Raw genomic sequence first — 27,875 nt, forward strand, 5'->3', positions numbered from 1 at the left:
AGACCACCACTATGTATCTTCAAAGGATCCTTTATTGACCAGAGCAGGACCGTGGCATTTTTATATATATATTTATATAAAAAAAAAGTTTGAACATCTGGCAGGCAGTAATCCCTTTGCCCGCCCACCACCCCCACAGTTTTCCTGCCCCCTGAACATGGAAGGAGGAATGGATGCTCCATCTAGGTCACAAGGCAACATTCCTCTAGAGAGGGAGAAAAGGACTCATATGTGGCCACTCCCTTCCCATCAGAAATCAACATTCTTGCAAAGAGAACAAAATACAGAAATCAAAACATTTAAATATGAAAATCCAAAGGGAATTGGGTGGGGAGACGAAAGGGACTGGAGTTTCTGGGGAAGGGTCTCCCTTGTCCCCTGCCCATTAGTCAGGCTGAGGGTCTGGGGTCTGAGGCTCACACAGTGAGTTTGCAGTGACACAGTTCCTTGTAGATCTGGCGTCGAAGTTTGGGCATGTCCTGCTGGGTGAAGCTGAATGGCTGAGACAGGGCCAGGTGCTTGCAGTACTGGGTGTTAACAAAGCAGGCCATGAGAACCATTTATTGAGCACACTTCCCAAGTCAGGGCCTGTGCTACGCATTTCACAGAAACCCATTTCTCATACAGACTGGCATTAGTGTCTAGTAGCCTGGGGTTGAAAAAGTCTTCATAATAGATCCAGTGTTCAAGTGGGAGAAAATACACTGAGTCAGGGGAGGGTGTTGGGAAGCCTATCAGGACCAAAGCCAGAGAACCAGGCCCAACTCTGGATGGAGAGAGGCCTGGAGAACATGGATGAAATCAGGGTTTCTGTGCTCTAACACATAAAGGTACTCCCTGCTCTACAATTTGGCTGAACCAAATGAGGCACGAACCTACCAACAGCCCCTAAGCCACTGACTCGAGCTAAGGAGGAGGCCTCATCATTTGCTTACCTGTAACACAAAGGCACCACAGTCACTGTCATTATTCTGCCTGGCCACATTCTAGGGAACAGAAAGCAAGAACCTGTTGTTCACTTGGAGACTCACAGAGGTTATGAATTCACTTTCTGCCTCCTAGCCACTGCCCTCACCATTACACTCGTCCACTTCCCTCTGGAAACTCACCATTTTGAAGTAACCTTTCCAGCCCTGGTGGAAATCCAGCCGGTCTTTTTTTACAGCCTCTGCCTGCAGATACTTGGCAATATGCTATGTGGACAGGGAAAAAGAGAGTGATACCTTCAGGATTTACCAGCCGAATGCAGAGTATACTGGTGGCAAACACCATGCCCATGGCACTCCTCAGACTCCAAGCCCACGGTTCTTCCTGGAATGGCTTGTTCCCAGATGCCCTACATCTTTACTACTTGTTTTCCCACAACCTCCTCAAACCTTAGGGCAGCGGCGGTTTAGAGTGCGCTGTGAGTCAAAATAGGTGATGGTGCGCCGCCTTACGTCAACCGAGATAAGGGACCAGTGTACCTCCAGATGGATGGGGATTAGCAGTAGTTCCTTATTGAAGATGTCCACCTAAAGAGAGAGTGCTGGAGGTCAGAAACAACAGAAAACTCTGCTGACTGCAATGAGGATTCTAAAGAGAGAATATGGAACAGGCAAAGGAGTCATAAAATACAGATCCTAGATTGTGAGAGAAGGCTCAGCTTCAGAGGTTAATACTTATTTGGGGGGGATGGGGGGGTGAGGCAAGGAAGCAGTGCTTGGTATACAATGCAGGGTCTCCTGCATGCTAAGCAAGCACTTTACTACTGTATTACATCCTACCCTGTTGTTTAGATTCTCTGTGTATGTGTTATGTGTGCCACGCATATGGAGGCCAGAGGTCTGACAGTATCCTTCCTCAGTGTTGACCTTTTGTTTAAGACAGGGTCCCGGCCGGGCGGTGGTGGCGCACGCCTTTAATCCCAGCACTCGGGAGGCAGAGCCAGGTGGATCTCTTTGAGTTCAAGGCCAGCCTGGGCTACCAAGTGAGTCCCAGGAAAGGCGCAAAGCTACACAGAGAAACCCTGTCTTGAAAAACCAAAAAAAAAAAAAAAAAAGACAGGGTCCCTCACTGATGTAGGACGCACAAGTAAGCTTAGCAGGCTGGACAGCAAGTCCCAGGGGCCCTCTTATCTCCACTCCCACAGGATTGATATTACCGCTACCAGTGGCCTGGCTTTTTTAGGTAGGGATCAAACTCAAGTCCTCGTAATCACTCTACAGGCTGAGATATCTCCCTAGTACAGATGTTGCTTTGTGTTGTTGGTTTTTTGAGACAGGGTCTCTCTACATAGCCCTGGCTGTCCTGGAACTCACTATGTAGACCAGGCTGGCCTTGAACTCGGAGATCCTCCTGCTTCTCCCTCCTTAGTACTTGGAATACAGGCATGCACCATCACACCTGGCTGATGTTGAGATTTTTGATGGTGAAGAAGAAAGTTAGAAATAAGAACAGTATCAGAATATACATGTGCCTTGTAATTCCATCAGCTGGGAAGAGGAATTAGGAGTTCAGGGCCAGCCTCTGCTATACGAGATCCTGTCTGGTGCCAGGTATTCATGCATTAAAGGAAAAAGTCTAGGTAAAAACCCAGACTCTGGAGCGGGAGAGATGGTTCACAGGTTAAAAGCACTGGCTACTCTTCCTGAGGACCTGGGTTCAATTCCCAGCACGGACATGATGGCTCACAAACATCTATAACTTAAGTTTCAGGGATTCAATGGCCCCTTCTTGCCTCTATGGCACTGCACGCATGTGGTGCAGACATTCATGCAGGCAGAACACTCGTACACACCTTATAATAATAATTAAAGCAAAAACAAAACAGACTCAGGATTTTGGTGGCACATTGCCAGGGTTGAAATCCAGCTTCTACACTTACTGGTCCAGGTGACCATGAGCAAGCTACTTAACCTTCTAATGCTGCCTTATCTGAGGAAGAGAGCAAAAGTACCTGTCTTTATTCATTATAGGGAGTAAACCAGTCACTATCCACATGGACACATGGCCTGAAAGAAATGCTCAGTTAATGTTTGTAGTCACCCTACCACAAATTCTTGTGTCATTCAAGACACAAAACTGCCAAATGGGCAAGCAATTGCTCAAGGTCACAGAAGTAAGCAACAGTACAGGAAAGACTTACATTTTTTTATTCATTATTAGGAAGAGGGGGCACACATGCCATGGTATATGTGTGGAGGTCAGGGGACAAGTTGATTCTCTCCTTCCACCATGTGAGTCCCAGGGATCAAACTGAATTCATCAGGCTTGACAGCAAGTGTCTTTACCTGATGGGCCATCTCACTGACCCATGCACAAAAATATTGAACTCAGGGACACAGAAGGCTAGAGTTTTCTTTTCACTACACTGTTACTCTTGCCTCTACTGAAAGAAACAAGGCTCACCAGGTCCGAGTAAACCTGAGCACAAAGATTACAACTGGAGCTAGGGCTAGGGCGGTAGTCCAGTGGTGAGTGTTGCACAGCTGTAGTTTTAGCTATTTTTTTTTGGGGGGGGGGAGGCAGGGAGAGAGAGGTAGGGAGGTAGTGTTGGGTGACAGGAGGCAGGCCGGCAAATGGGTGTTAGAACCAATGTTCCATTGTTGCTGTAGAGATTTCCTGGCCTTTCAGATAGGGCAAATAAACCTACAGATATTCTGGAATCCACCCCAAACCTTCTCCTGTCCCAATTTTTCCTGTTTCTTAAGCCCCAAACCCAGGTATTATCCTCCACTGCTCTCCTCATCTCCCACATGCAACCTGCCAGGAAAGTCTACTGGTTCTACATGTCAAACGTAGAGGATCCCCTCCCATCTCTCCCTCTGGCACTCCAGTCCAGCAACTTCACTTGGACTCCCTTCCCCTTTCATCCCATCACGAAACAGGAGCATCACACATGAAGCCTTCTAGTCTGCTAGGGCTGGTAAGAGAGCTCAACAGGAAAAGGTCTCCCACCAAGTATCACTACCCGAGTTTGAGCTCTGGAACCCACATAACAGAAGGAAAGAACTGACTCTTGTAAGTTGTCTTCTGCCCTCCACACGCCTACCATAGCACATACATCCACACGGTAGAAATGCAATGAATTTTAAAACGGCTTCTCAGTGTACCCAGAGTAACATCTACCTTTGTCAGCTTACCTTACACGCCTCACACAATCTTCTCTATCATTCTACCTTAGTCACTGTGTTCCAAGCATGTTGTTCTTCTATCTGGGTCTCAATTACTTGCTGTTCCTTTTGCTTAGAGCACTGGTTCCCAGACTACACACATGGTGACTCCTATCATTCAGATACGGAAGGCCTTACTAAGTCTAGTAAGACCTCTTCCCAACCTAAAGTACCTCTTACTCTTACGCTGTCCCCTTACTGTTTTAAAATGTTCACAGCACTTTATGACTAGCTGAGATTTAACTTACCCTCATCCCATCAAGGCAAGATCGTTTCCTTATTTAATATTGTACCCTTAGTTCCTACAATAGTGCCTGGCACACAAGATATTTAATATTTAGCAGAATGATGACCAGGGTTGGGGAAAGGGCTCAAAGAAAGCAAAACTCTTAAAATATTAAACACAAGATGCTGCACAAGTAGTTGTGAACACATGACTCACGTTTTTGGTCCACCTTTTCACCCCATCATAACCCTTGGTACGGAGTTTATCATAGAAGAAACTGTTGAAGAAATGCACCTGTGCCAAAGAGACAAAAGAGCCAGATAGAATTCAGACTTCAGAGCTGCCCACAAAGTTCCCTTCCACGCTCCCAATCCACATTCCAGTTCATAATGGCCTAGGTGAATGGCTGCAACAACTGCCACTAATTCACTTAATAGTAAAGTGGAGCTGTGGTTTTGTTGGTGGTGGTGGTTTTCTTTGTTTGCTTTCTTTTTTTGTTTTTTTGGTTTGAGACAGGGTTTCCCTCACAGCTCTGGCTGTCCTGGAACTCACTTTGTAGACCAGGCTGACCACCTTGAAGTCACAGAGACTCCCTGCTTCTGCCTCCTGAGTGCTGAGATTAAAGGTATGTGCTACCACTGCCCGACATGGAACTGTTTTTAACTTTCTCTTACAGATAATTTCCTGTCTCAATTATTGGGGGTAACTAAAACACTAAAGATTTGCTTACAGATTTAAAATAAATCAGCCGGGAGGTGGTGGAGCACGCCTTTAATCCCAGCACTCGGGAGGCAGAGGCAGGCGGATCTCTGTGAGTTCGAGGCCAGCCTGGGCTACAAAGTGAGTTCCAGGAAAGGAGCAAAGCTACACAGAGAAACCCTGTCTTGAAAAAAAAAAAAACCAAACAAAAAAATAAATAAACCGATCACCACTTACTACTCCTCCCCCAAAACACAGACCCTAGTTATATAAAATGGAAGAGATGAAAGGGGATATAAAAACTTGCTAAGATGCCGGGCGGTGGTGGCGCACGCCTTTAATCCCAGCACTCGGGAGGCAGAGGCAGGTGGATCTCTGTGAGTTCGAGGCCAGCCTGGTCTCCAAAGCGAGTTCCAGGAAAGGTGCAAAGCTACACAGAGAAACCCTGTCTTGAAAAACAAAAACAAAACTTGCTAAGAATTGCAAGTTCTGGGAATTAAAGAATCTGTTTGGTGCCAGGTGGTGGCAGAGGCCTTTAATACTAGCACTGGGGAAGTAGAGGCACATGGATCTCTGGGTTCAAGGCCAGCTTGGTCTGCATTTCAAGTTCCAGGAAAACCAGAGCTACACAAAGAAACCCTGGATCAAAAAAAAAAAGAAGAAATCTGGTTGGATCTACCTTTTCAGGGACTGTGTCCATGACCAGGTCTCCATACATGTTCATCACCTGGGGGAAAAAAGAGGAAAGCAGCTTGCTCTGGAGGGTGTGGCACGGGTACAGGGTCCCCCTGTGCAAAAGGCTCCACTCTCCAAAGGCCTCTTCAAGCCCTTCATCTTCCTCTTACCTGGTCATTGAGCCAGTTCTGTCCATATAAGGTCCCCAAGTCATCCATGGTGAGCACATGTCTTTTGTAGGACACCCGGAAGCCCCGCACCATGGCGTTGCCTGGCATTCGCTGGTAGGACTGGATCAACTGTAGTACCAGACTCTTCCTGAACAGGCCAAAGGTTTGCAAATCATACAAAAGCTAATGGGATGGGGCAGACAGAAATACCCACGACTGTCTAGAGTAAGATTCCAAAACAACTGTTCTTTCTTTTCACAAGTCCTTCTGAGGGTCTCCCGCTCCCCAGAAAGAGGAAAGATCAGGCATAAACTTTACAGTGTCTCATGGTATCCTAAAAGAAGTTCCTCCCAATTGTCTTATAAGGCTCAGCACTCCGTCTGCAGCTCCTCTCCTGCAGCTGTAGCTCTTCTATCCCCATATACATCCCTCAGGAGGAAAAACACTCTCCCTCCCTCCCTGAGGTCCCAGCCCCACTTCAAAGGGTACCGCCTTCAAGCCTCACCTGGAGGGGGTCGAAAACTCCTGTTGGAAAATGTCCTCCAACTTCTCTACAACGTCATCAGTGCTGAGGGGGATGAGGCTACCGTAGGTCTGAAGGAATTCATCTAAGATGCCTAAGTAGAGGTAGGAGAGAAGAGTAGGGTGAGGCCTTTAGACTCTGACTTAGGAGCTGGCCAAAAGGAGACTTACGTCCTCTAAAGTCTTACTCTGCACGCAGGTCACGTGTTCCTCCCGCAGGGGGCTATGCTGGCCCGCTTTCTCCTCAGGCCGCTCTGCCTCTTCCACAGGGCCCAAGTCAGAGCCCTGAAAAAGTTCCTGAGCCACATGGTCCCCAATGCTGCACACATTGCTGATGAGTATGCTGGCATCAGGGGGTGCCAGGCTGCGCTCCCCTTCAGGACCAGATAGTCCCCCAAAACCATTAGGCAGAGTACATGAGAGGAGGCCTGTAAAGCATGGAAAAAGGATAGGAATGAGCAATCAGCCCAAGGAAAGAAACTGCTACATACAAATACGAGCACAGAACAGGACTGAAGCAGGACCTAACAACATAAACCTTACGGAACACAAACCCCTAAAGCCTAACGTAAGGACGACCAGAGTTTACAGAAGGAAAAAGAGTAGTAGTTCCTAGTCACAAGCAGGAGGAAAGCAGACAGCTGGGGTTCAGAGAGATTTCAAAAATATCCGCCACCAATATATGCCTAACCCCTAATGAAATACAGTGTGGAAGAAGACTCATTAATAAGGATGATCAATTATCTGGCTAGAGTTCTCCAAAGAGGAAATATTCTAAATAAAATACTGAAATCTACAGGTGATTTATCCTACTTGTAGAGCTCACATTCCACAAGCTCAGTGAGTAACCTGTGGAGATATTCGTAAGCCTTAATCCAAGACGAAGGAGGCTTTGGAATGGACAACACTGATTTTCCTAAACCATGGCTCCCTTTGTCATCTGTACTGAAGACCACAGGACAGCTACTTAAGGGTCTCTTTCCTCTCCCTGTGTTCCAGGCATCATTCCTGCTCAAAATGAGATTCCCCACCCCCACCGAATAGGAGCTTTCTTTGCATGCCAGGCCTTGATCCACTGTTCCCCTGTCTTAGCCTCCCAAGTGATAGGGATAACAGGTGTGTGTGCCAGAACCCGGCCTTCCAAATGAAGGCTTAATGAGATCGGTTCACAGCTCTTCCGGACGCCTCACTCTGCTGTCCTTAGGCCCAGTGCTCACCACAGCCACAAACTCCTGGTGCTCCAGGCTCTTCACCCTTCCCATTCCATTTCCCACCTTACCAGAGTCGGGGTCCAGAGGAGATTTTGGGGTCCACCTTAGTCCATCTTCCTCCATGGGGGGCCCAGAGGGCACTGGTGAAGACCCTCTCATCCCGTCCTCAGCCATGAGAGCACCTAGCAGACCCAGCCGGGGTGGGGGTGGCCCCCGGGGAGAATCAAAACGACAGCAGGGTGATGGCACCTGTGGCGTTGCACCCCCTTCCTGGGGTGAGAGATGGTTCTTGGTGTGTGCCAGATTCCGCCGCCGGCCTCGGTGGCGCCCCCAAAGCTTCCAGTGGAATGTCAACGAGGTGCTTTTTGAGTAGAGCAGCATCTGGAAGGCTCTCATGGCTCGGCGCCGGCGCTGTGAGCAGGTTTTTCTATGAGAGGGTCGGAGAGGACGAGGGCGCTGGGAGGCCCCCAGGTGGCCCCATCTAGGGGGTAGCCTCCAAGCTGCTACTTCCTCATCATCTTCCTCCTCCTCCTCCTCTTCCTCTTCTTCACTGGCTGAGGCATCAAAAGAGGGCCGAGGGGCAGGGAGGCGTCTAGTTGGCACTGTGGTCCCTGACCCAGGATCCGGCCCGAATCCGCCACCTGACTTGAGCCGGGGCTTAGGGGGCAGGGGCCAACGAAGACGTTCTCGTCTGGGGTTTGAGTAAGTGGTGCCGGGTCCCGGAGGCTCAGGCCCCCAAGACCCGGTCCCTTGTATAGTCTCTTTCATCTTCCAGTACTCTGTAAAAAAAAAAAAAAAAAAAGGCTTGAATGTCAGAATCAACATCCTACTCCTCCCTCCAAGATAACTGTTCCTCAGCATTTCCCCTCCGATTTCAGATACAAATAAAGAAAAATCTAAACACTCCTGACTTCAGCTCTTCTCGGCTAACCTGGTCCACAGGGAACCCTTCAGAACCTGTCATTGCTTCCCTCGCCCGGGTGAGGGGCAGAGGAAAATGACCAAGTTCCAGGCCCGAGAGATTTTATTTCTAGGCTCCGCAGGTGAAGCCCAGTATTTCCAGGCTCCACTTTAATGCCACTGTGGGTGTCCTTAGGGTAAGTCTTGGGTTACTTTGCTCAGGAAAAGGGCTCCACGGGAATCCTGCTTTGGGTATCTGGGAAGACAGCTTTCACCAGGAAAACTTCGTTCCCGAGTGGTAAGTTCCCTTCACTCTGGAATGATACGGGGGGAGGGGGACACATACGCCTCAGGTGTGGGGAAGGGTGCTGCCAGGGTTATGGCTCAGGAAATAGAGGGATAAGCGGGGAAGATCTCGAAGAAAACTGGAAGTGAACCCAATCGGTGCTTAGCGACCGAATCACGGAGCTGGGACGGACCGAAGCCGTGGGAGCCGGGCAGCCCACCCCGTCTCCAGCCTTATCCCGGGGGACCCGAAGGCTTTCCAGCCCCCGGTATAGTTCTGAAACCCAGGGCGGCTCGGCACACACGGGTCTCAAGTCCCTTAGAGGGCCTCTTGGGCCCGGTTAGGTGCGAGCCGAGCCCCGGCATGGAAGAGACCCCCGAAGGGCGGGGGAGGGGAAGGGGCGTCCTCACCCGGGGCGGGGAAGCCGGCCACACGGGCCCCGAGGCGGCTGTCTCCGCCTCAGGCTTTCCGGCTCATCCTTCGGACGGCGGCGGCGACCCCGCCACTCCTGCTGTCTTCAGGTGGAGCCGTCTCAGTACCACGATGCCAACGCGCCGGGCCGCGCGCCGGGCCGCCCCGCCGCGGCCGCCCCTGGTGCGGCTTTCGCCTCCTCCACCTCCGCCTCCGCCTCCGCCACCGCCGCCGCCACCCCTCCTCCTCCTCCTTCCCCTCCCGCGAGCCCCAGGCCCACCGCCGATGGCGGCGCGGAATTAGGACGTCACACCCGGCGAGCGGCGCCGGCGCGGCCAGCTCCTGCCGCCCGGTCCCGCCTACCCGGCAGCGTGCAGGCCAGCCGACGGTCCCGCCCTCGGGCCCTCCGCCGAGCCCGCCGAGCCTGCGCACAGCCGCCTGGCAGTCCCGCCGCGCGTGGCGGTCCCGCCGCTCGCCCTTTTACGCCTGCGTGTCGCGTCCGGCCTCACGTTGTACGTCGTAGGCCTACGGTGCCCCCCGTCCCGCCCGGTGGCCTGAGCTTGGGGTGATCCAGTGGGCTTCCCAGAGCGTGGCCAGCATGTCGGGGGGTCCTACGGGCACTGGCCGGAGGCTTGGCGCTTGGGGAAACGGAGGCGGCCCGGGGCGCCGACACCCACTCTTTTTTTTTTTTTCCACTTTAAGCAGGGCTTGATTAAGGGGTGAGACACGAGCAGCTGCCAGGGCGTCCAGTACATGGAAACTACCCGGACACCAGCCCGGTCTTTGAGAGTCTTTTGTTGTTTGGTTTGTTTGAGACGGGGTCTCAGCCATGCAACCCTGGATGGCCTGGAACTCGCTTCTTAGACTAAGCCGACCTCGCACTCACACAGATCCGCCTTCCTGGTACCGGAATTAAGGACCTGAAGCACCATGCCCAGCTTGGAAGTTTACCAGGGGGGATGGGGAGCATGAAGGGCATGCGGATCGACGCGCCATAAATACATTTTTCTAGATGATAACAAGAACTCGGACACAATAGAAGTGAAAACGGGGTTCTTGTAAATCGAAGCTGAGGGCACTTGAAGAGGCGTGGCCAAGAGACCCGGGTTTCCCTAGCCGAGGCTGTATTCGTTCCTCAGGCTGCCGCTAGATGGTGGTGCTGTTCTGGATGCATTCCAGTGGACTCCGTCGAGTGGACAAGGCTTGGCACAGGCCACGGAAACCCCCTTAACACACACAACAAAAGAATTTGGGGCTGGGTGGGAGATAAACGCAAAATCTTGTACCTTTTTAATATCCTTTAAGTCAACGCCCAGGGAGTGGGGGCGGGAAAGGCAGAGGGAGGGACAAGAGGCACGGATTCAAACCCAAGGAGACCCCGTCTTGACCATCTGCTTGTCCTTTGTCTAGCCAGTCCTGGCAGCCTCCAGGACGGGCCCATACTGCTCTTCTCAGTTCAGGACCCCCTTTTATAGCACAATCATAGTTTCACACACCCCAGGAAGGTTCCGTGCGGAGAAAGGCTAAGTTTTGCGTTTGCCCGTGGGATTTTGACAGTGAGAATATCCCCTTGATGTAAACGAAAGACACCTGAGGGAAAAAAAAATGAGGGAACAGATGTTCAGTGAAACAGAGGCACACGAGTTCTCAGATGTTTCACTCTGCTCCTCCTCCATTTTGATTTTATGTTTTCTTTTTGTGTGTGTGTGGGGGGGGGCATGGGCATGTGTGGAGATCCGAGGACAACTTATGAGAGAGTCAATTACTTCCTCCTGCTATGTGGGCTCTAAGAATCAGACTCAGGCCATGAAGTGTGAGGGATGGCACAAGCACCTTCCTTCCCTAAGTGAGTCATCTCACTGGCCCTTGTTTAATGTTTGAGACGGCCTCCCACGGTACTGTAGGCTGGCCTTGAACTTTACGCCAGCCTCCCACCTCAGCTTCCTGAGTGTTGTGATTATAGGGGTGAACCCTGTGGTTCATGGGCTCGTACCTTTTCTCCCTGTAAGGACGTGGGCATCTTTGGATTTGCCCCTACACCCAAGTCCCCAACTCTCTTCGCGACTCCCCGCAGAGTGGGCTCTGCTTGAGCTGATGTGACCCGCTGTGCTCACATCAGCCCTCTACTGACCCTGTAGTTCTCACCTGCACTGTAGCAGCTGTTGTAGGCCCGGTCAGGGTCTGAGGGCATACTTCGGACACATCGGAATAGAGTCTCCCGTCTCCCTTGGCTTTCCCGAGATACCACCTGACCCATGGTGAACGTCACATCATGAAACAGGACCTGTCGGGGGAGGGAGAAGATGCTGAAGAAAACCAGAAATGCAAAATTCAGTCCTGGGAGGCCTCGGGAGCCCTGATATAGGACGGAGCCAGGCAGTAAGGCGGGCTCTTCTAAGTGTGGTATGAACAGAGGGATCAGGGGAACCCTCATTATGAGGTCCGTAAGAAAGAAGGTGACAAGCCAGCCTCCATGTCCACATGGTGGCCTCAGGGCTTGTCTGGGGTTACCTGGCTGTAGAGCAGATAAATTCCAGTGTCCCAGACTCGGACAACATATCCTTGGGCCTCCAGGCCTCTCCCACGCCTAAGAGCTGGTTGCCATATCACCTCGGTCACATCAGAGTCCACTGGAGGTGAGGAGTGTGGCAGGTCAGCATTTCTTTACACTCAGATACATGAGCTCTCCCCCTCTTTATTTCTAGAATTCTCTCGGCCCCAGCCCCACAGTTCCTGCTTGGTGCCCTCCCACAATGCCATTATTTAAAATAGTGCTCACCCTTGGAGGTAATGTTAATGGGGACAAGATGCAGGACTGAGTGCTTCTCTAAGGAGAGAAGGAGGAAACAGCGGTGTTGACCTGCCCCTGGAGTCCACCCTCCGCCCTCACCTCAGCTCTGGTCGGCATTCCCCAGCTACCGGATCACCTCCCGCCCCTGCTGAACCCCAGGGCTCACTCACTCTTGTGCCTCTGGGTGAACACTGCTCTTCTCCTCCTAGATTTCGCCTCATCCTTCCAGGCTTGCAGGACATCAGGACTCTGCTCGTGAAAGAGGGTCATTTAACTAAAGACATTTAACTCAGACAGCCTTTATTCCCAGCCCTCCTCAACACCAGGAATAGCTCAGATCTCTGCACCTGTCCTAGGCCCCTGGCCTGGGCACTGACTGCCTTCCAGGGTGTTCTCGGTACAAGAAGTATTAAAGATTGTTAAAGATTGATAATCTTTAACAGTTTATTTTCCTGGAATGGCTGTTCCCTTGACTTCCGAATCCAGGGCCGCCTCTTGCACCTACTTGAAATTTTGCAGACTGAGAGGCCCTGAGACCCCTCTGCCATTCTTCCTTCACCCCAAGACTCCCCTGACTCACCTGTTCCCAGAGGCTCTGCCATGGACATTCTCCCCGCTTCTGGGAAGGCGCTCCACTCCGCTGCTGCTGCTGCTGCTGCTGCTGCTGCATCCGGGTCACCTCCCTCCTCAGACTTTGCAGCTCCGTCTGTTGGATCAGTAGCGCCGCGGCACAAGTCACAGCCCCCAGGACCGCCCCCCAACTCAACCAGAGAGCAACCGAGAGGGCCGGCTCTCGGACTGAGCCCCCCATGTTGCCTGGAGATGAGGCTGGCATGAGCTGGGGATGCTGCCCACAGCCGTGGTCTCAGAAATGAGGTGGCCGGGAGGTAGCAGGGAGGGTGGGAATACAGGGCAGGCACAGAAGGAAGAGCACAATTACGCAAGGGAGAAATAAAAAGGAACTTGAGAATAAAAAGGAGAGAGGAAGAAAGTAAACTCGGGGTGCTGTTCTTACCCCTGCCCACCTCCCCCCCCCCCGTAGAGCTGGTGTCACTCTGCCCCCCACCCCAACTCCCAGCCTCAGGAGAATTTGGTGCCAATTATCTAGGAAGGACAGAGCGGCCTGTGACACCCAGAAGGAGCGGCCCGCATTCAGGAGCCCAGGGACGGCCCCTGAGTTGGAGGAGGGAAGGTCGGTTGGTTATGGGGCATGGTGCCAGGAGCAGGGAAGGGGTATAAACTGGGCAGCATTGAGGTTTCGAAGGTGAGTGAGGCAGAGCCTCTGACTCAGGCCTGGACAGGATCTCTGAGGAGGCTCATTAGGGGTGACTGGAGATGAAAAAAGGGGTTGAGGGGCCAGCAGGGAAGAGAACCCGGGACAAGAACCTGGCAGGGTGCTGGGGTTAAGGCTGGGCCGGGTGTGCTGGAACCGGGCCTGCACTACTCCCTGTGCTGAACTTGGCAAAGCTGGACTTCCTGTTTCCCAAGAAGAGTTCTTACATAAGGCTCTCTGGACAAAGAGACAAAAGAAAGAGCCCCAAGCCCCCCAGCCCCTGCAGCGCTCCCCAGACCCAGGGGCCCGGCTCATGCACCCGGCCCCTGCAGTCCTTCCCGTGGCTCTGAGCCCCTTTCCAGGCTAGCTGCCACCCCATCGCCTAGCTAGGGCCTGTGCCAGCACCTGCTGAACTGCTGAGCGGTCTAAGGCCTCCAACAGGAAGGGCTCCTGCTCCTCCCAGTCAGGGATTCCCCCTGCAGGAGGAAGTCCGCCTGTTAGGGAAATGAGACTGCTTCTGCCGTACCTTGAGCAGAGGACCAGGTGGTTTTGTTTTTCTGATACCTTTGTGATTTCTACTCAAAATTGTAGCTTAAATGCCTAAACTTCCTTCCCATGACTTTCAGTTATTCTGGGCCCCAAAGAAGAGAGAAATCAGGATTTATTCTCTTTAATATCCATTTAACATTTTGTCACAATAATAATAAAAATAGTATCTTTTCAAAATCCACAGGGATCCAGGGAGGGGCTTGTCTAAGGCTCTTAGCCCTCACATTTGGGAACTTCTGGCCCAGTCCCAGGCTCTTTGCTTCCTGCTGCCAGGTCCAGCCTATCTCAGTGCCTGATGCTCAGTCAGTAAACGCAGTGTCCTGGGGGCCAGGGTGGGAGGGATCAGGGATAAGTGGGGCTTTGGGAGCTAGTGAGGTGGACAGCTGGGGTGGGATGGAGTGTTAAGGAAGACCAGGAATATTTCTGTGGGATGGAAAACACGTGAACAAGCCCCGGCCGCCTTTAGAGGCGAGGACAGCACCGGAGCAAGGAGCAGCTAGCAGCTCAGGGTTTGGGGGCATGGTGCTCTGGGAGCTGTAGGGTAAAGGGAGTCTTGGAGAGCAGGACCCCTCAGTGAACTTGAAAGAGTCCAAAGTAGGTGAGGAAGGGGGCAGCCTTAAGATGAGCCCAGGGGAGAGTGCGGATCCGAAGGGAAGACCCTGGCTGCAGGGCCAGCAGCCCAGACACCTGGCACAGACGGAGCTGGGGCCCGGGGGAGCTTGCTGCTGTGGCCGAGAACTCCTCCAGGCAGCGCAAGGCCAGCACATCGTTCACCAGCAAGTCCAGCTTCAGATAGACAGCCTTCCCCTCATCAAAGTGCACCTGCATAGAAAGAGGGCGAGCAGGATCCAGGCCGCTGCCTGCCTCGTCTTAATTTCCAGTCTCCTTAGAAATCCAGGCATCTCTTCGCTCATAAAACCCAGAGGCTCCCTCTCTCACCTATACCTTGCCCTCCTTCCTACCCCCAAGCCAAGTCCTTCTGCCCTTCAGCACTGCTCTGCCTGTGGAGCCAGGCAGAGCTTACCTGGCAGTATAGGTAGTAGAGCCCAGCTCTGATGACTGTAAATTCCCCGATCTGGCGGTCGTAGCGCAGAGGGCTGGAGCTGTTGATTTTGGCCTCTTCCCAGCCACTCACTGTCCCATCCACACCTGAATGTTTAGGGATAAGTACAAGTCACTTTACAAGAATACAAGAATCCTCCACACTCCCCAAGAATATATATATATATATATATATATATATATATATATATATATATATATATTCCACCTTACCCAGAAGAGGTATCAATGGCCCAGAGTACGGGAGAAGCTCCATGGCCCCTATGAAGCCCACAATGATAATAAGGTATTGTGTGATGAGATCTACCATATGTGACCAGAGAGTTTCAGGGCAAATTGTCACTGGTGATTGCTTCTTGGGAGATTAAAGAATAGTTCTGAAGCAGAAGAGTTGGGGATTTTACATTTTACTTCATCTGTCATTATTGCTTGTGTCTTGACTATATAGTAGAGTATATAGACATAGACATGCATTATTTGAGTCAATAAAAAGAAATGGGTGACAGGACACAGACTCATGGGCTGTGAATTTAAAATTTCTTATGAAAACAAGAAAAGAATATGCCAGGCGGTGGTGGTTCACGCCTTTAATTGCAGCACTCAGGAGGCAGAGGCAGGCAGATCTCTGTGAGTTCAAGGCCATCCTGATCTACAGAGCAAGTTCCAGGACAACCAGAGCTACACAGAGAAACCCTGTCTCAAAAAAACAAAAACAAACAAACAAGAAAAGAATAAAGTGACATGGACTGTCCATCAGCTGATGAACAGATGCACAAATGTGGCAGTCTTATATATTGAGTATTACTCTGCTTTCAAAGGGAATAAAGAACAGTTGCTTGCTATCATGTAGACAAACCTTGAAAACAATGTTAAGTGAAAGAAACGCATATTGTATGCTCCCGAGCAGAGGAAATGCCTGCATTTGGCAGTCTACAGAGACCGCAAGTGGGTTATTGATTGCTTGAGGTTAGGCCTGATGAGACTATAAGGTAACAGCTAAAGGATACAGGACTTTTTCTTCCTCTTTTTATCACTGCTATTATTTTTTGAGAGAGGGTCTCTGTAGCTCAGGCTGGCAGCTGAGGATGACCTTGAATTCTTTATACTCTTCCTCCTACCTTCCAAGTGCTGGGATTATGGGTATGTGCCACTTTACCAGACTTGGGCTTGTGGGGTTTTATTTTTGTTTTATGACAGGGTCTCCCTGTCCTGGCTGTACTGGTTGCCCACTACATGAACCAGACTGGCCTCAAACTTACAGAGACCAGCCTGTGCCTGCCTCTGCCTCCTAAATGCTGGGGTTAATTTAAAGGCATGAGTCAGGGCTCGTGGCGATTAATGGTTTGCACCTTAGGCTGTACTTTAGTCACAATAGACTAAAGAGCACTGGGTTGTACAGATGGGCAGACTGCATGGAGTGTGAAATCTGTCTCAATAAAGCTGTTACCAAAAACTATACCATGGAAAGGACTGGGGATACAGCTCAGTGCTAAAGCCCTTAGCTAGCATGCCTTGGGCCTTAAATTCTGTCACCACAAAATGAACAAAAAGAAATCCCCACCAGGTGGTGGTTGGGCACTCCTTTAATCCCAGCACTCAGGAGGCAGAACCAGATGGATCTCTGGGAGTTCGAGGCCAGCCTGGTCTACAGAGTGAGTTCCAGAGCAGCCAGGTCTACACAGAGAAACTCTGTCTAGGAAAACACAAGCAAACAAATGAAAAGGAAATTGAAACAGAAGAAGTGAGCATAGAGCCCAGTGTCCCTGGCTTCCCAGACCCGCCTCCAAGGCTGTCTACCTCTCCAATCTCACTGACTCCCCACACAACACTCTCGCCCACCACAACCATCCTGACCTTCTTCCCGTCTCTTGCTATTCACCAAGCTCCCCCCCCCCCCCACGCGCCCCTATCTCTGGGGCTTTATAATGTCCTTTCTTCTTCCCAGGACTTCTTCCTGACAGCCACCTTCTAGTCTAGCTTCCCCTGTGGCAATGGTGGGTGTGGTGGCACAGGTCTATAATCCAAGCATTTGGGAGATTGAGAAAGAAAGTCTCTGAGTTCAAAGCCAGCATGGGCTACAAACTGAGACTTTGTCTCAGACAAAACAAAGCAACACAAGACAAGCAGACAAACCCGCCTCTGTTGTCTCTCCTGCTGGTTCCCTGGCAGTCAGCAAAATGAGAAACCTTTTGTATTTATCCCCTCTAGGGTGTGACTCCCCAGCAAGGGCAAGGACAGCTGTCTTATGCACCCGGTCTGTATTCCCAGCACTTGGAACTGGGCCTAAGACTCACTGGTGGGAAGAGAGGAGTGCTTAGGTCCATAGGCTGCCTGGGTCTCAGGAGCCTGAGCGCTCAGTCATTTCTGCCTGGGTCTCAGGAGTGCGAGCACTGTCGTGCGCCGCCGTTCCCAGTCTTCCTCCTCTGCTCTTGTCACTTGTGGTTTTTAATGTTGGCTTGGGAGAGGGTCTCACTCTGTAGCCCTGGCTGCCTAGTCGTTACAGTGCACTTGAACTTGTGGTCCTCCTGCCTCATCCTTCAAGGTGCTGGGATCCCAGTACGTACCACCCTGCCTGAATTTCTTGTCTCCTTTTGAAGTAAACAGTAACTCTCTGGGTTAGGGCGCAGGACCATGGTAGAGCGCTTGTCTAGCCTGTGTAGGGTCCTAGGTTTGCTCTCTCCCACCACACTGAACAAAAAGCGGGGGGTGCTTCTTCCTGGGCATTCTCACCTGAGTTAGCACAGTCCTTTGAGTCCAGCCCTAACGGCTCCTCAGAGCCCTCCTTCACCCAAACTGAACTAACCCAGAAGGGTGAAGGAAGACTCGCTCCACTATCTACATCCCACACGTGGCTCATGGTCTCACTGGTCTCTTCTATACCCGGTTTGCTCGGTGGCCACTGTTTCCTACCATTCCTGCTCCTGAACAGCCCTGCCCACTCCTCCCTTTTCTCCTGTCTGGTCTCCTTGGGACTCCTCACTGGAATCCAGGTCTCCACCCTTGCCTCTTGAAGTTTATTTCCCAAACAAAGCCGCAGGGTTGCTATTTCCAAACTGCAGACCTGGGCTTGCTTCTCCCTGCATTTCAGTGATGGGTCACTGAAGATCAAGCCCCATTTTTTCTTTGTGACCTGCCTGCCATCTGTCTTCTGCAATCTTACAACCCACCCTATTTCTCTTACAGGTATGTCCAATCTACAGCCCTCAGGGGGTCCCATGCATCCCAGAGGTGCTACGAATGTGGTCCAGTATATTTGTAGAGGACATCATCATGTGACAGTATCAAAAGACCGGATCCCCCCACATTTCTAGAGGACTTTCTCCACCTGAGCCCCGCTGACATTCTTACAACTTTCAACCTCATCAGACTCTTGGAAAAGCCTGGCCTTGCATGGTTCCTGACCCTCTCAACACCATACAATTAGGCTTCACAGCCTCGGAAGGCCTCAAAGCTACTGCAAGGGTGGATGAGTCCCTGACTCCACTGTAAAACTGTCTTCCTGTGCAGTGCCATGTGTCTTGGGCTGCTTTACTACCGTCCTTGTCCTCCAGTACTGTAATTACACATTTATAGACTGTCTGCTATTCCTCTGTAGGGAAGCAGACACCACCGTGCTCTGGTCCCTGGTCCCCGGGAAACAGCAGGCCCCGGATACATGTATGTTAAGGAACTGATGCCTGGGAAAGTGCCCAAATAAAGGATCTCTACTAAGGTGATGAGAGCTGGCCTGGAACAGGGAGGGGAAAAGAGAAGCAGGTAAACTGGGTGCAGACCAGCTTAGGGCAAGTCTGGTTGTGGCCAAAGGGCACGGTGTACCCGGGAATGTGAATGGTCCCAAGGTCACTCACGTCACCACTACAACCCTTCAAAGGGTGTCTAAGGCTACCTGGCAACTCACTTGCCCCTACCAAGTGCTGGGCTTTGTAGCATCTTCTTAGACCCCTGCTCCTGTGTCCCTAGTCATCCTTAGGCCGGGGCTCCCCATCTCCCCGTACAAAACCTCCAAGCACCTCTTCTCACATGTTCCTTTGGCACCGTTATGATGTGTGTCCTTTCTTCTAGAAACATCCCTTCCACCTTCTTGGGCTCTGGCCTATGGGTAGCTTCATCCGCACACCAACAAGTATACTTCTCAAGAAGACTGTATTCAGCACCCAAGCATGCATGTCCTTACCGGCTTTGAATCCTGCCTCCATGGCCTCCACCACTTAGCTTTGCTGTGATCTCAGAGCATATAACCCTCATTTACTAAGTGGAGGTCATCAGAATATCTTCCTGCAAAGGCAGTTGTGGGGATCTGATAATACGAGGTAGTCCCAGTGCCTACCCCAAAAGCACTAGGATGGATCGTCTCATTAGAAGGACAGGTTTTCCTTGGCCTCCATCCCTCTTTTTTTTTTTTTTGTTTGTTTGTTTGTTTTGTTTTTTGAGACAGGGTTTCTCTGTGTAGCTTTGCGCCCTTCCTGGAACTCACTTTGGAAACCAGGCTGGCCTTGAACTCACAGAGATCCTCCTGCCTCTGCCTCCCGAGTGCTGGGATTAAAGGCGTGTGCCACCACCGCCCGGCCCTTCCTCTTTACCTACCGGCTCTCTCTCTTTCTTGTCACTGTCCCTCACCCCCTTTTCCTTGTTTTCTGCCCAGTCCACACTGCTCTCCTAGTCACAACTCTGAAGTCACCCATCAGGTCATCAGTTGACGCTAGTCACCAAACCCAGCAGTCACATCTCTGTCTTCATCTCGTGACCTCTCAGCTGCTTCTGCACAGACAGCCACATCCTCTTGCCCTGTCGTCGGGCTCTCAGGACACCGCCCTGCCTGAGCCTCTTCCTTTCCCATCTCCTCGCTGGCTCCCCCTCTGCCCAGCTTCATTCTTGGGGTATTTCTCTCCTCTGGTGTCTCATCTCATCCTGTTGCTTTAAATAACAACCCCATGACCATTCCTCACCACCCACTGGTGAGATTTACTTTACTAACCATTTTCTCCACGTGGTCATTGTTAGACGTACAACCTATTTCCCTCCTGGCCGATCCAGACTTAGGCACTACCATTCTCAGAGATATTCAAGCCAGGTGTCAAGGCACAACAAGCCCGTATAGCTCCAGCCTCTAAGGAGGCTGAGGCAAGAGGGTCACCTGAGTTTTAGAGCAGCCTGGGTGGAGCAGCAAGACCCGGTCTCAAAAGAAAACAATGTACATGCTACTTATTATCCCTCCATTTCTCTTGGTCGTGGTCATGGAACCCACAAGCAAACCCTGGATCTTGAAGCCGTCTGTCAGATCTCCAGAGCTCCCCTCCTCTACGGCTAACACCCTGGCCTGAGCCACCCTCCTGTCTTGTCTCCACACCCGCACAGTGGAAGGATGCTCCAAGTGGGGAAACAGTCTGTTCAAAGTCCAGAAGAGACATACCAGGGCACAGGAGTGTCAGCCCCACAAGCAAGTGCCAGGAAGTGAGGCTGAGACCACAGCACAGGGGGACAGGGCAGCTTCAGCAGAAAAGCAACGGGAGAGGATCTGAACATTTAGGAGGGCTTTGCTGGGCAGCATAGGTGGACAAAGAGGGGAGGCAAGGAGACTGAGGGTGGCGAGGGGGCAGAGCTGAGTTTGGGGTTCTAAGGGAGGTGATAGAGATGGGCAGAGACTAGAAACCCTTGGAGAAACAATGGTCGCACAGAACACATGGAACACCGAAAAAAAAAAGGAAAAGATCATGGGGGCTTCTTCGCAAAGTCTGAGGGTAGGAAGAAAAAGCTGGGGCCATTGGTTTGGGAAGGGGCTAGCCTGGGTTCTGAAAAGGGGCTAGCCTGGGTTCTGAAAAGGGGCTAGCCTCGGTTCTGGAAAGGGGCTAGCCTGGGTTCTGGAAGGGTGGGAGTTTTCCGCCTATTTCTCTCCTGACCCCGCCATGCCAGGGTCACAAAGAGAACTTGGAGGACTTTCATAAACTGGCTTCTGGGGTTCCTAGGCTGGACACAGGGAGGAAGAGGTTTGGGGAGCCCTTTTCTGGGGTGGGGGATGCTGCTCTGATGGGTCAAGAGAAAGCTCAGAGGTGGAGATGGGGGTCTCACCTGCCTGCGCTCCATCCTGTCCTGGCCGTGGATGAACTGTGAGACACAGGAAAGGGTTGGTGAGACTTGTTCTGCCCCTCTGCCACCGCTTCCCCCTTCATAATGGACGACCTACCTTCATAAGGGGCGACCCACCTTCATAAGGGGCGACCCACCCTCATAATGGGCAACCTACCTTCATAAGGGGCGATCCACCTTCATAAGGGGCGACCTACCCTCATAATGGGCAACCTACCTTCATAAGGGGGGCAACCCACCTTCATAAGGGGCGACCCACCTTCATAAGGGGGGCGAACCACCTTCATAAGGGGCAACCCACCTTCATAAGGGGCGACCCACCTTCATAAGGGGGGCGAACCACCTTCATAAGGGGCAACCCACCTTCATAAGGGGCGACCCACCTTCATAAGGGGGGCGAACCACCTTCATAAGGGGGGCGAACCACCTTCATAAGGGGCAACCCACCTTCATAAGGGGCGACCCACCTTCATAAGGGGTGACCCACCTTCATAAGGGGGGCAACCCACCTTCATAAGGGGCAACCCACCTTCATAAGGGGCGACCCACCTTCATAAGGGGCGACCCACCTTCATAAGGGGCGACCCACCTTCATAAGGGGCGACCCACCTTCATAAGGGGTGACCCACCTTCATAAGGGGCGACCCACCTTCATAATGGGCGGCAATAGCTTTCCGAGCCCGCGGTTTCCGGCTTTTAGGAGCTAAGAATAAAGAGAGATCAGCAGAGAGACCTCTCTGGAGACCAGAGCCAGCCCCCCAGCCTCTCTCCCTGCTCAGGACCCTGGCAGCCTTAGCGTTTGTTATCCAGACCCCCAGCCATCATACTTCAAGCCTCATCTTCCTTCATAAACAGTGACAGCATAATTTATCCAAATTGGGATACTTGTGAGAGCAAAAGGTGGCTATTAATTAATAATCACACTGGGGGAGGGGTGCAGCTTGGTGGTAGGGTGCTTGTCCAGCACGTAAGAGGCTCTGGGTTGTATCTCCACCACCACACAGACACAGACACAGACACAGACACACACACACACACACACACACACACACACACACACACCCCATATTGAGATATCAGGTACAAACCCAGGACAATTTCATCCATCCGAACTTGGATATATAGTAATCAATGTACCATTGATTCATAGAAGTCTTTGCTTAGGGATGCCCAGGCCTCAGACTCCTCCACCTTGTCCTTGAAGGCTCCAGGAGTCTTTCAAACTCCTGGCCATTTGTGGTAGGGTCCATAGGAAGCAAGTCCATATAGCAAAAGCAGCTTTGGAAGGCAGAGCTAAAATTCCTAGAGCCCATGCTCAGCTGTTTAGCTGTTTGACTCTGTGTCTCCTTCATGCTCCCTGCCTCAGTTTCTCTATGAAAGTAACAGTTTTAGTCTGCTCCTTTCGTAGATGGTTGTGAAAGACAAAGCAGTCAATGAACCAATGACTACCCAGGTTTGTCCCTCCTGAGATGGGACGCAAGGATGGATGCTCACCACTTCTTCGATGCCGGACTAGTCGTTCCAAGAAAGGTACCACATCCTGGCTTCCCTCTGTCTGGGGATTCAGTTCCTAGGAATCAAGGGCAGGGCTCAAACAGGACCTCCCGGAGACAAAAGCCATACATAGGGCCTGCCAGAAGAACCATTAGCCGGTAACAGACACAAATCCTCGGGGTTGGCTAAACCTAGGTAGTGAGGCTGGGGAACCGGATGGACTTTAATGCCTTCAGCCTCAGTCAACAGACAGCCTGCACCCTGTGCGCTCTCTCTCTCTCTCTCTCTCTCTCTCTCTCTCTCTCTCTCTCTCTCTCTCTCTCACACACACACACACACACACACACACACACACACACACACACACGGAGGGAGGTGGGGCACAGGCAGACAGCATGTATATACAGGTGATAGTATCATTCAGAGAGCCTCTGCCTGGTGCCAGGCTCCGATTTCTCAGGCTCACCTCACTCACAGCCAATCAGCACTTCCCACTCAGGTAGCACAACTCTTTACTTTGTGGTAAGAGTTACCTCCTTACGCCCAGATCACCCTCGCACACACAGACATACCCACGTGGGCTGGTTCACCCTGCACACTCCGTTGTAAACTAGTGCACACGAGAGTCTTCATGCACATACAGCTGAATGCACACCACACACACACACACACACACACACACACACACACACACACACACAGCTGTCACCGCCAGCCAAAGCCTCAACTCGGGCACATTTTTCCATGCTGGCATCCTGCGCACAGCATCCACACCTACTCACAGCGGGCTCCTGGTGGTCCTCTGCTGTCAGCTCCTCCTGAGAAGGCTCCTGCTGGGAGGGAGGCAGCGTCACCCTGTCCTCTTGACATCTTATCCTCCACCCCTTCTCCGATGCCCTGGCCCTCTGCCCTCCCGGCCCCCATCTGCTCCTCTGCACTTTCTGCTCCTAATATGCTCAGAGAGGGGTACGCTGAGGGCCTCACCTGGGCAGACAGCGTTGCCCAGCTCCCCAGGCTGACCACGACCAGCAGGAGGCCAAGGCAGGCCAGCGCCAGGCCCAGGCTCAGCACCAGCGGGGCCAGCAGGGCGGTGCCCGGCTCCCCCCGGCGCCCCCTCCGCCTCTGGCTCCGACGGGCGGCCATGGGGGCGGGGGGCTGTGCCTGCCTCACCGCCCCCCCATCCCAGGACCCAAGGGATGGGGAGGGGGAGCTGGTGGGCGGATCGGGCCAGGGGAGAGGGAGGGGCCAGGGAAGCGGGCCGGAGGGGGGCGAACGAGGACAGGAAGCCGGACACTGTGTGATTAAACTCCAGCCTCCCCGGAGTGCAGTGCAAGAAGTCAGAGGCGTCCAGCGCCCGGTCGTGTGCAAGCAGGCGACCGCAGTGGCACCCCAGGCCTAGGCCTCTGAGAGCCAGGGAAAGCAGAAGTGGACCGGCATCCACCCAGGCCTGAGTGCCAGGGATGGGGACCGGGCTCTGGACCCAGGAACCTAGCACCGGCCCCTCTGTTCTGGGCCCTCCCACAGCAATCATTAATCAAGAAGACGCCCCCAGTGGGAACGCCTACAGGCCAATCTAATGGAGGCGTTTTCTCAGTTGAAATTCCCTCTTCCAGATGACTCTAACTTGTATCAAGTTGATAAATCTAACCAGCATACCACCTCTTTCCCAGCATAGATCACCAAAAAGGAGATTCTTCACATCGTGGTTTGAAATGAGGAACCCCCAACTCCGCCAGTGTCTACTCTAACGCCTTTTCTTTCTTTCTCGGTTTTGTTTAGTTTTTAGGGAACATTTCATCGGTATTTGTGGCAGCGTTTCACAGGGGTCTTGCTTCTCTGTACCACCCCAGTTTTCCCTAGAGCGCTGGGGGAGTGAGCACTTTTTCTTATAGGTGTGAGGACTTCTAATGATATTTGTGGCCATGTGACCACTGGTTATCTCCCAAAGATACTTCACTAAAATATTATATATTAAAAAAAAAAAAGATTTCCTATTTTTAGTTTTTTTTTTTCTTGTGTGTGTGTGTGTGTGTGTGTGTGTGTGTGTGTGTGTGTGTATGTGCATGCAGGTAGCCTCAGAGGCCAGAGGCACCTGAGTCCCTGGGACCCGACTTAACAGTGAGTGACAGCCGCCTGATGTGGATGCCAGGAACCAAACTCTGGTCCTCTGGAAGAACAGCAAGTGCTTTATCTTTTTTTTGTTTTTTTGTTTTTTCGAGACAGGGTTTCTCTGTGTAGCTTTGCGCCTTTCCTGGATCTCGCTCTGTAGACCAGCCTGGCCTCGAACTCACAAAGATATCTTTTTTTTAAGACTTATATAAGACTCATATATTTTATTTTATGTGTATTAATGTTGCCTGCAGGTATATATGTGCCCCGTATGTGTGCCTGGTGCCCACGGAGGTCAGAAGAGGGCATTCGATCCTCTGGAACTGCAGTTACAGGTGCTGGGAGGCAAACCTGTTTTTTTGCAGGAACAACAGATGCTCTTAACCACTGAGCCATCTCTCCAGCCCCAGAAAATGCTCTTAACTCCTGAACCATCTCTTTAGTCCCCCACCCCTGCCTTTTTTCTTTGTTCAGATAGTCTCACTGGGTAGCCTTGGCTATCCTGGAACTTGATGTGTGGATCTGGCCTCAAACTCACAGAGATCTGCCTGCTTGTGCCCTCCAGGTGCTGGGATTATAGGCTTGTACCATCAACCCCAGCCTTTTCCTTTTTAAAAGATCTTTGCTGGGGTTAAATTTTGTGCATGCTAAGCAAACAAAAGTTCTGCCTCTGAACTGTACTCCAAACCTTAAAGGCTTTTAACAAGAGCCATGCCCACCCAGCACCCAATAAAATCCCTAAGACTCCATATGGTGGGGCCAGGAGCAGAGTCCTACGCACTGAAATCTGCGCTGTCAATAAAAGAGTGTTTAGGAGGCAGGGAACTGGCTCATTGAGTCAAAGCACTGGCCACACAAACCTGGTGACCTGAGTTAGGTCCCTAAAACCCTCATAAAAAGCAAAATGTGGGGAACGGAACAGGTGGCTCAGTGGTTAAGAGCACTGGCTGCTCTTCCAGAGGACCTGGGTTCAATTCCTAGCACCCACATGACAGCTCATGACTGTAACTCCAGCTCCAGGGGATCTGACAATTCACTTAGACATACACACAGGCCAAACACCAATGCACATAAAGTAAAAATGGGGCCTAGAGAGATGGCTCAGTGGTTAAGAGCACCAACTGTTCTTCCAGAGGTCCTGAGTTCAATTCCCAGCACCCACATGGTGGCTCACAACCATCTGGCGCCTTCTTCTGTGTACATAATAAATAAATCAATCTTTAAAAAAATAAAAATAAAAATGAATTAATTTAAAAATCACAAAATATGGTGTGTAGCTGGAGTTTTCCTGCCTGGCCCACCTCAGGACAAATCTCTCTCACCTGCCAGTCCCACAGCCTCAGACCCGACCAAATAAACACAGAGACTTATATTGGTTACAAACTGTATGGCCGTGGCAGGCTTCTTGCTAACTGTTCTTACAGCTTATATTAATCCATTTCTATAAATCTATACCTTGCCACATGGCTCGTGGCTTACCGGCATCTTCACATGATGCTGCTTGTCCTGGTGGCGGCTGGCAGTGTCTCTCTGACTCAGCCTTCCACTTCCCAGCTTTATTCTCCTCCTTGTCCTGCCTACACTTCCTGCCTAGCCAACAGCCAATCAGTGTTTTATTGACCAATCAGCAACACATTTGCCATACAGAACATCCCACAGCACTTCCCTTTTTTTTTTTTCTAAAATGGAAGGTTTTTGTTTTTTGTTTGTTTGTTTGTTTGTTTTTTGTTTTTTTGGTTTTTTTTTTTTTTTTTTTTGGTTTTTCGAGACAGGGTTTCTCTGTGTAGTTTTGGTGCCTGTCCTGGATCTCGCTCTGTAGACCAGGCTAGCCTTGAACTCAGAAAGACCCGCCTGGCTCTGCCTCCCGAGTGCTGGGATTAAAGGCGTGCGCCACCACCGCCCGAAAATGGAAGGTTTTAACCTTAACAAAGTAAAATTACATATAATTTGGGAAATTGGGCGTAGCTTCTCTTACTACTTCCTGCTGGAGGGGGGCGCTGTATCTTATGGGGATACAAAGAAAATTTTAGAATTATGGAATAGTCCATGAGGCTGTATTGTCTGAGCCAGTTGCCTTCAAACTATTCTGGATGTTGGATCATCTGGGCCATGGTGTCATTGGAGACCTTTCAGGGGGTCTTGGCTGGTCAAACTTGATGTATCTTAATCTTGAACAAATCCATAGCCTCTGGCTTTCTGTGGAAACAAAAGAGACTCTTTTCCAAAGCAACATATCCTTATATCCAAATTTTGAAGTCAAGGTATCTTTAAAATATACATTTTGGCATAACTCAACAGCTTTTACAATCAAATGTTTTTCTGCAGTTAAAAATCCCAAAGACAACACAATCCAGATTATCTGTGTAATACTCATCTTTACGTGGCTTATTTTTTATATTAATTTTACTGTCTCTTTAAAGACTTTATTTTTTAAAACTATGTATTTGTTTATATGACTTTATATATCACCTTTTTTGTCTCTTTCAAGCCTACGTATATTTTACACACATTGTAAACTATTACATCTGAATCTGTCTTATTGTGAATCTATTGCTTTAAACTGCAGCAGCTGTGGCTGCTGGCTCCGCCCACCTCAGCTTCCCAACATGGCTAGGTTTACTGCCAGCTCTGGGAGCTATCTATGGTGGGTCTACGCTTTTATCCAAGCAGCGTGTAGCCCCAGTGGTGGAGTGAATTAATCTGAACATTTCTACAGAAGAAATGGGAGACATAGAGGAAAAAAAACAGCTGGAAGAAACAAGGTGGAAGGCAGGAACCAACTCCTGAAAGTTGTCCACCGACCTTCACAATGGCGTGCCACAATCACACACACGAACGAGTGTGTGCACATGCAACAAACAAACAAACACCTTTAAGGCGGGGTGTCTCTTTTTTCTTGCAAGGTGATGGAACCCAAGGCCTTATATATGCTATGCAAGTACTCTACCACCAAACTACACGTTGGCCCTTAAAAGAGGTTTTCTGTATTAGTTAGGCAAGAATTCAAAGTCAAGGAAAGAAGAAGAACATTGGTCCTTGAGGTTCTTTTCTGGGTTAGCAGAAGAGCTGAAGAAAACCGAGAATAATCTCAAAGGAGGATGGGTATGCTTCATCAGACTTGGGGCTTTTTTTTTTTTTTTTTTCAGCCATAAAAATCTCACCAGGGGCTGGAGAGATGGCTCAGCAGTTAAGAGCACTGAATGCTCTTCCAGAGGACCCAGGTTCAATTCCCAGCACCCACATGGCAGCTCACAACTGT

General features: G+C 50.9%; 3 protein-coding genes across 5 annotated transcripts; all 3 read right to left on the minus strand.

The window, feature by feature from the left end:
- Window positions 1–12: 12 nt before the first annotated feature.
- On the minus strand, window positions 13–9,438 carry Senp3 (SUMO specific peptidase 3). The gene is made up of 11 exons (XM_059270982.1): window positions 9,254–9,438; window positions 7,726–8,436; window positions 6,635–6,874; window positions 6,430–6,541; window positions 5,925–6,072; window positions 5,759–5,806; window positions 4,597–4,674; window positions 1,377–1,514; window positions 1,110–1,193; window positions 936–986; window positions 13–527 (listed from the first exon to the last, which is right to left on the minus strand). Exons 2-11 carry the CDS (start codon window positions 8,423–8,425, stop codon window positions 417–419), a joined length of 1,710 nt encoding a protein of 569 aa, XP_059126965.1. The 5' UTR covers window positions 8,426–8,436; window positions 9,254–9,438; the 3' UTR covers window positions 13–416.
- Window positions 9,439–10,292: 854 nt separating this feature from the next.
- Window positions 10,293–13,063, minus strand: Tnfsf13 (TNF superfamily member 13). Of its 3 annotated transcripts, XM_059270985.1 has the most exons (7): window positions 12,626–13,063; window positions 12,216–12,294; window positions 12,034–12,081; window positions 11,766–11,884; window positions 11,400–11,538; window positions 10,751–10,844; window positions 10,293–10,480 (listed from the first exon to the last, which is right to left on the minus strand). In XM_059270985.1, the coding sequence occupies exons 1-7, from the start codon at window positions 12,878–12,880 to the stop codon at window positions 10,390–10,392; spliced, it is 825 nt and encodes a 274-aa protein (XP_059126968.1). In that variant the 5' UTR covers window positions 12,881–13,063; the 3' UTR covers window positions 10,293–10,389. The 3 variants fall into 3 exon arrangements, with proteins under 3 accessions (XP_059126968.1, XP_059126970.1, XP_059126971.1); XM_059270987.1 differs by lacking the exon at window positions 12,034–12,081; XM_059270988.1 differs by lacking the exons at window positions 10,293–10,480; window positions 12,034–12,081 and having other exon boundaries at window positions 10,515–10,844.
- Window positions 13,064–14,349: 1,286 nt separating this feature from the next.
- Tnfsf12 (TNF superfamily member 12) lies at window positions 14,350–23,978 on the minus strand. Its single transcript, XM_059270989.1, has 7 exons — window positions 23,492–23,978; window positions 23,290–23,337; window positions 22,508–22,583; window positions 21,663–21,716; window positions 20,996–21,031; window positions 14,892–15,016; window positions 14,350–14,689 (listed from the first exon to the last, which is right to left on the minus strand). The coding sequence occupies exons 1-7, from the start codon at window positions 23,648–23,650 to the stop codon at window positions 14,438–14,440; spliced, it is 750 nt and encodes a 249-aa protein (XP_059126972.1). The 5' UTR covers window positions 23,651–23,978; the 3' UTR covers window positions 14,350–14,437.
- Window positions 23,979–27,875: the final 3,897 nt, after the last annotated feature.

The sequence above is a fragment of the Peromyscus eremicus genome, chromosome 8a (genome assembly GCF_949786415.1).
Source record: "Peromyscus eremicus chromosome 8a, PerEre_H2_v1, whole genome shotgun sequence".
In the NCBI taxonomy this organism is placed as follows: domain Eukaryota; kingdom Metazoa; phylum Chordata; class Mammalia; order Rodentia; family Cricetidae; genus Peromyscus; species Peromyscus eremicus.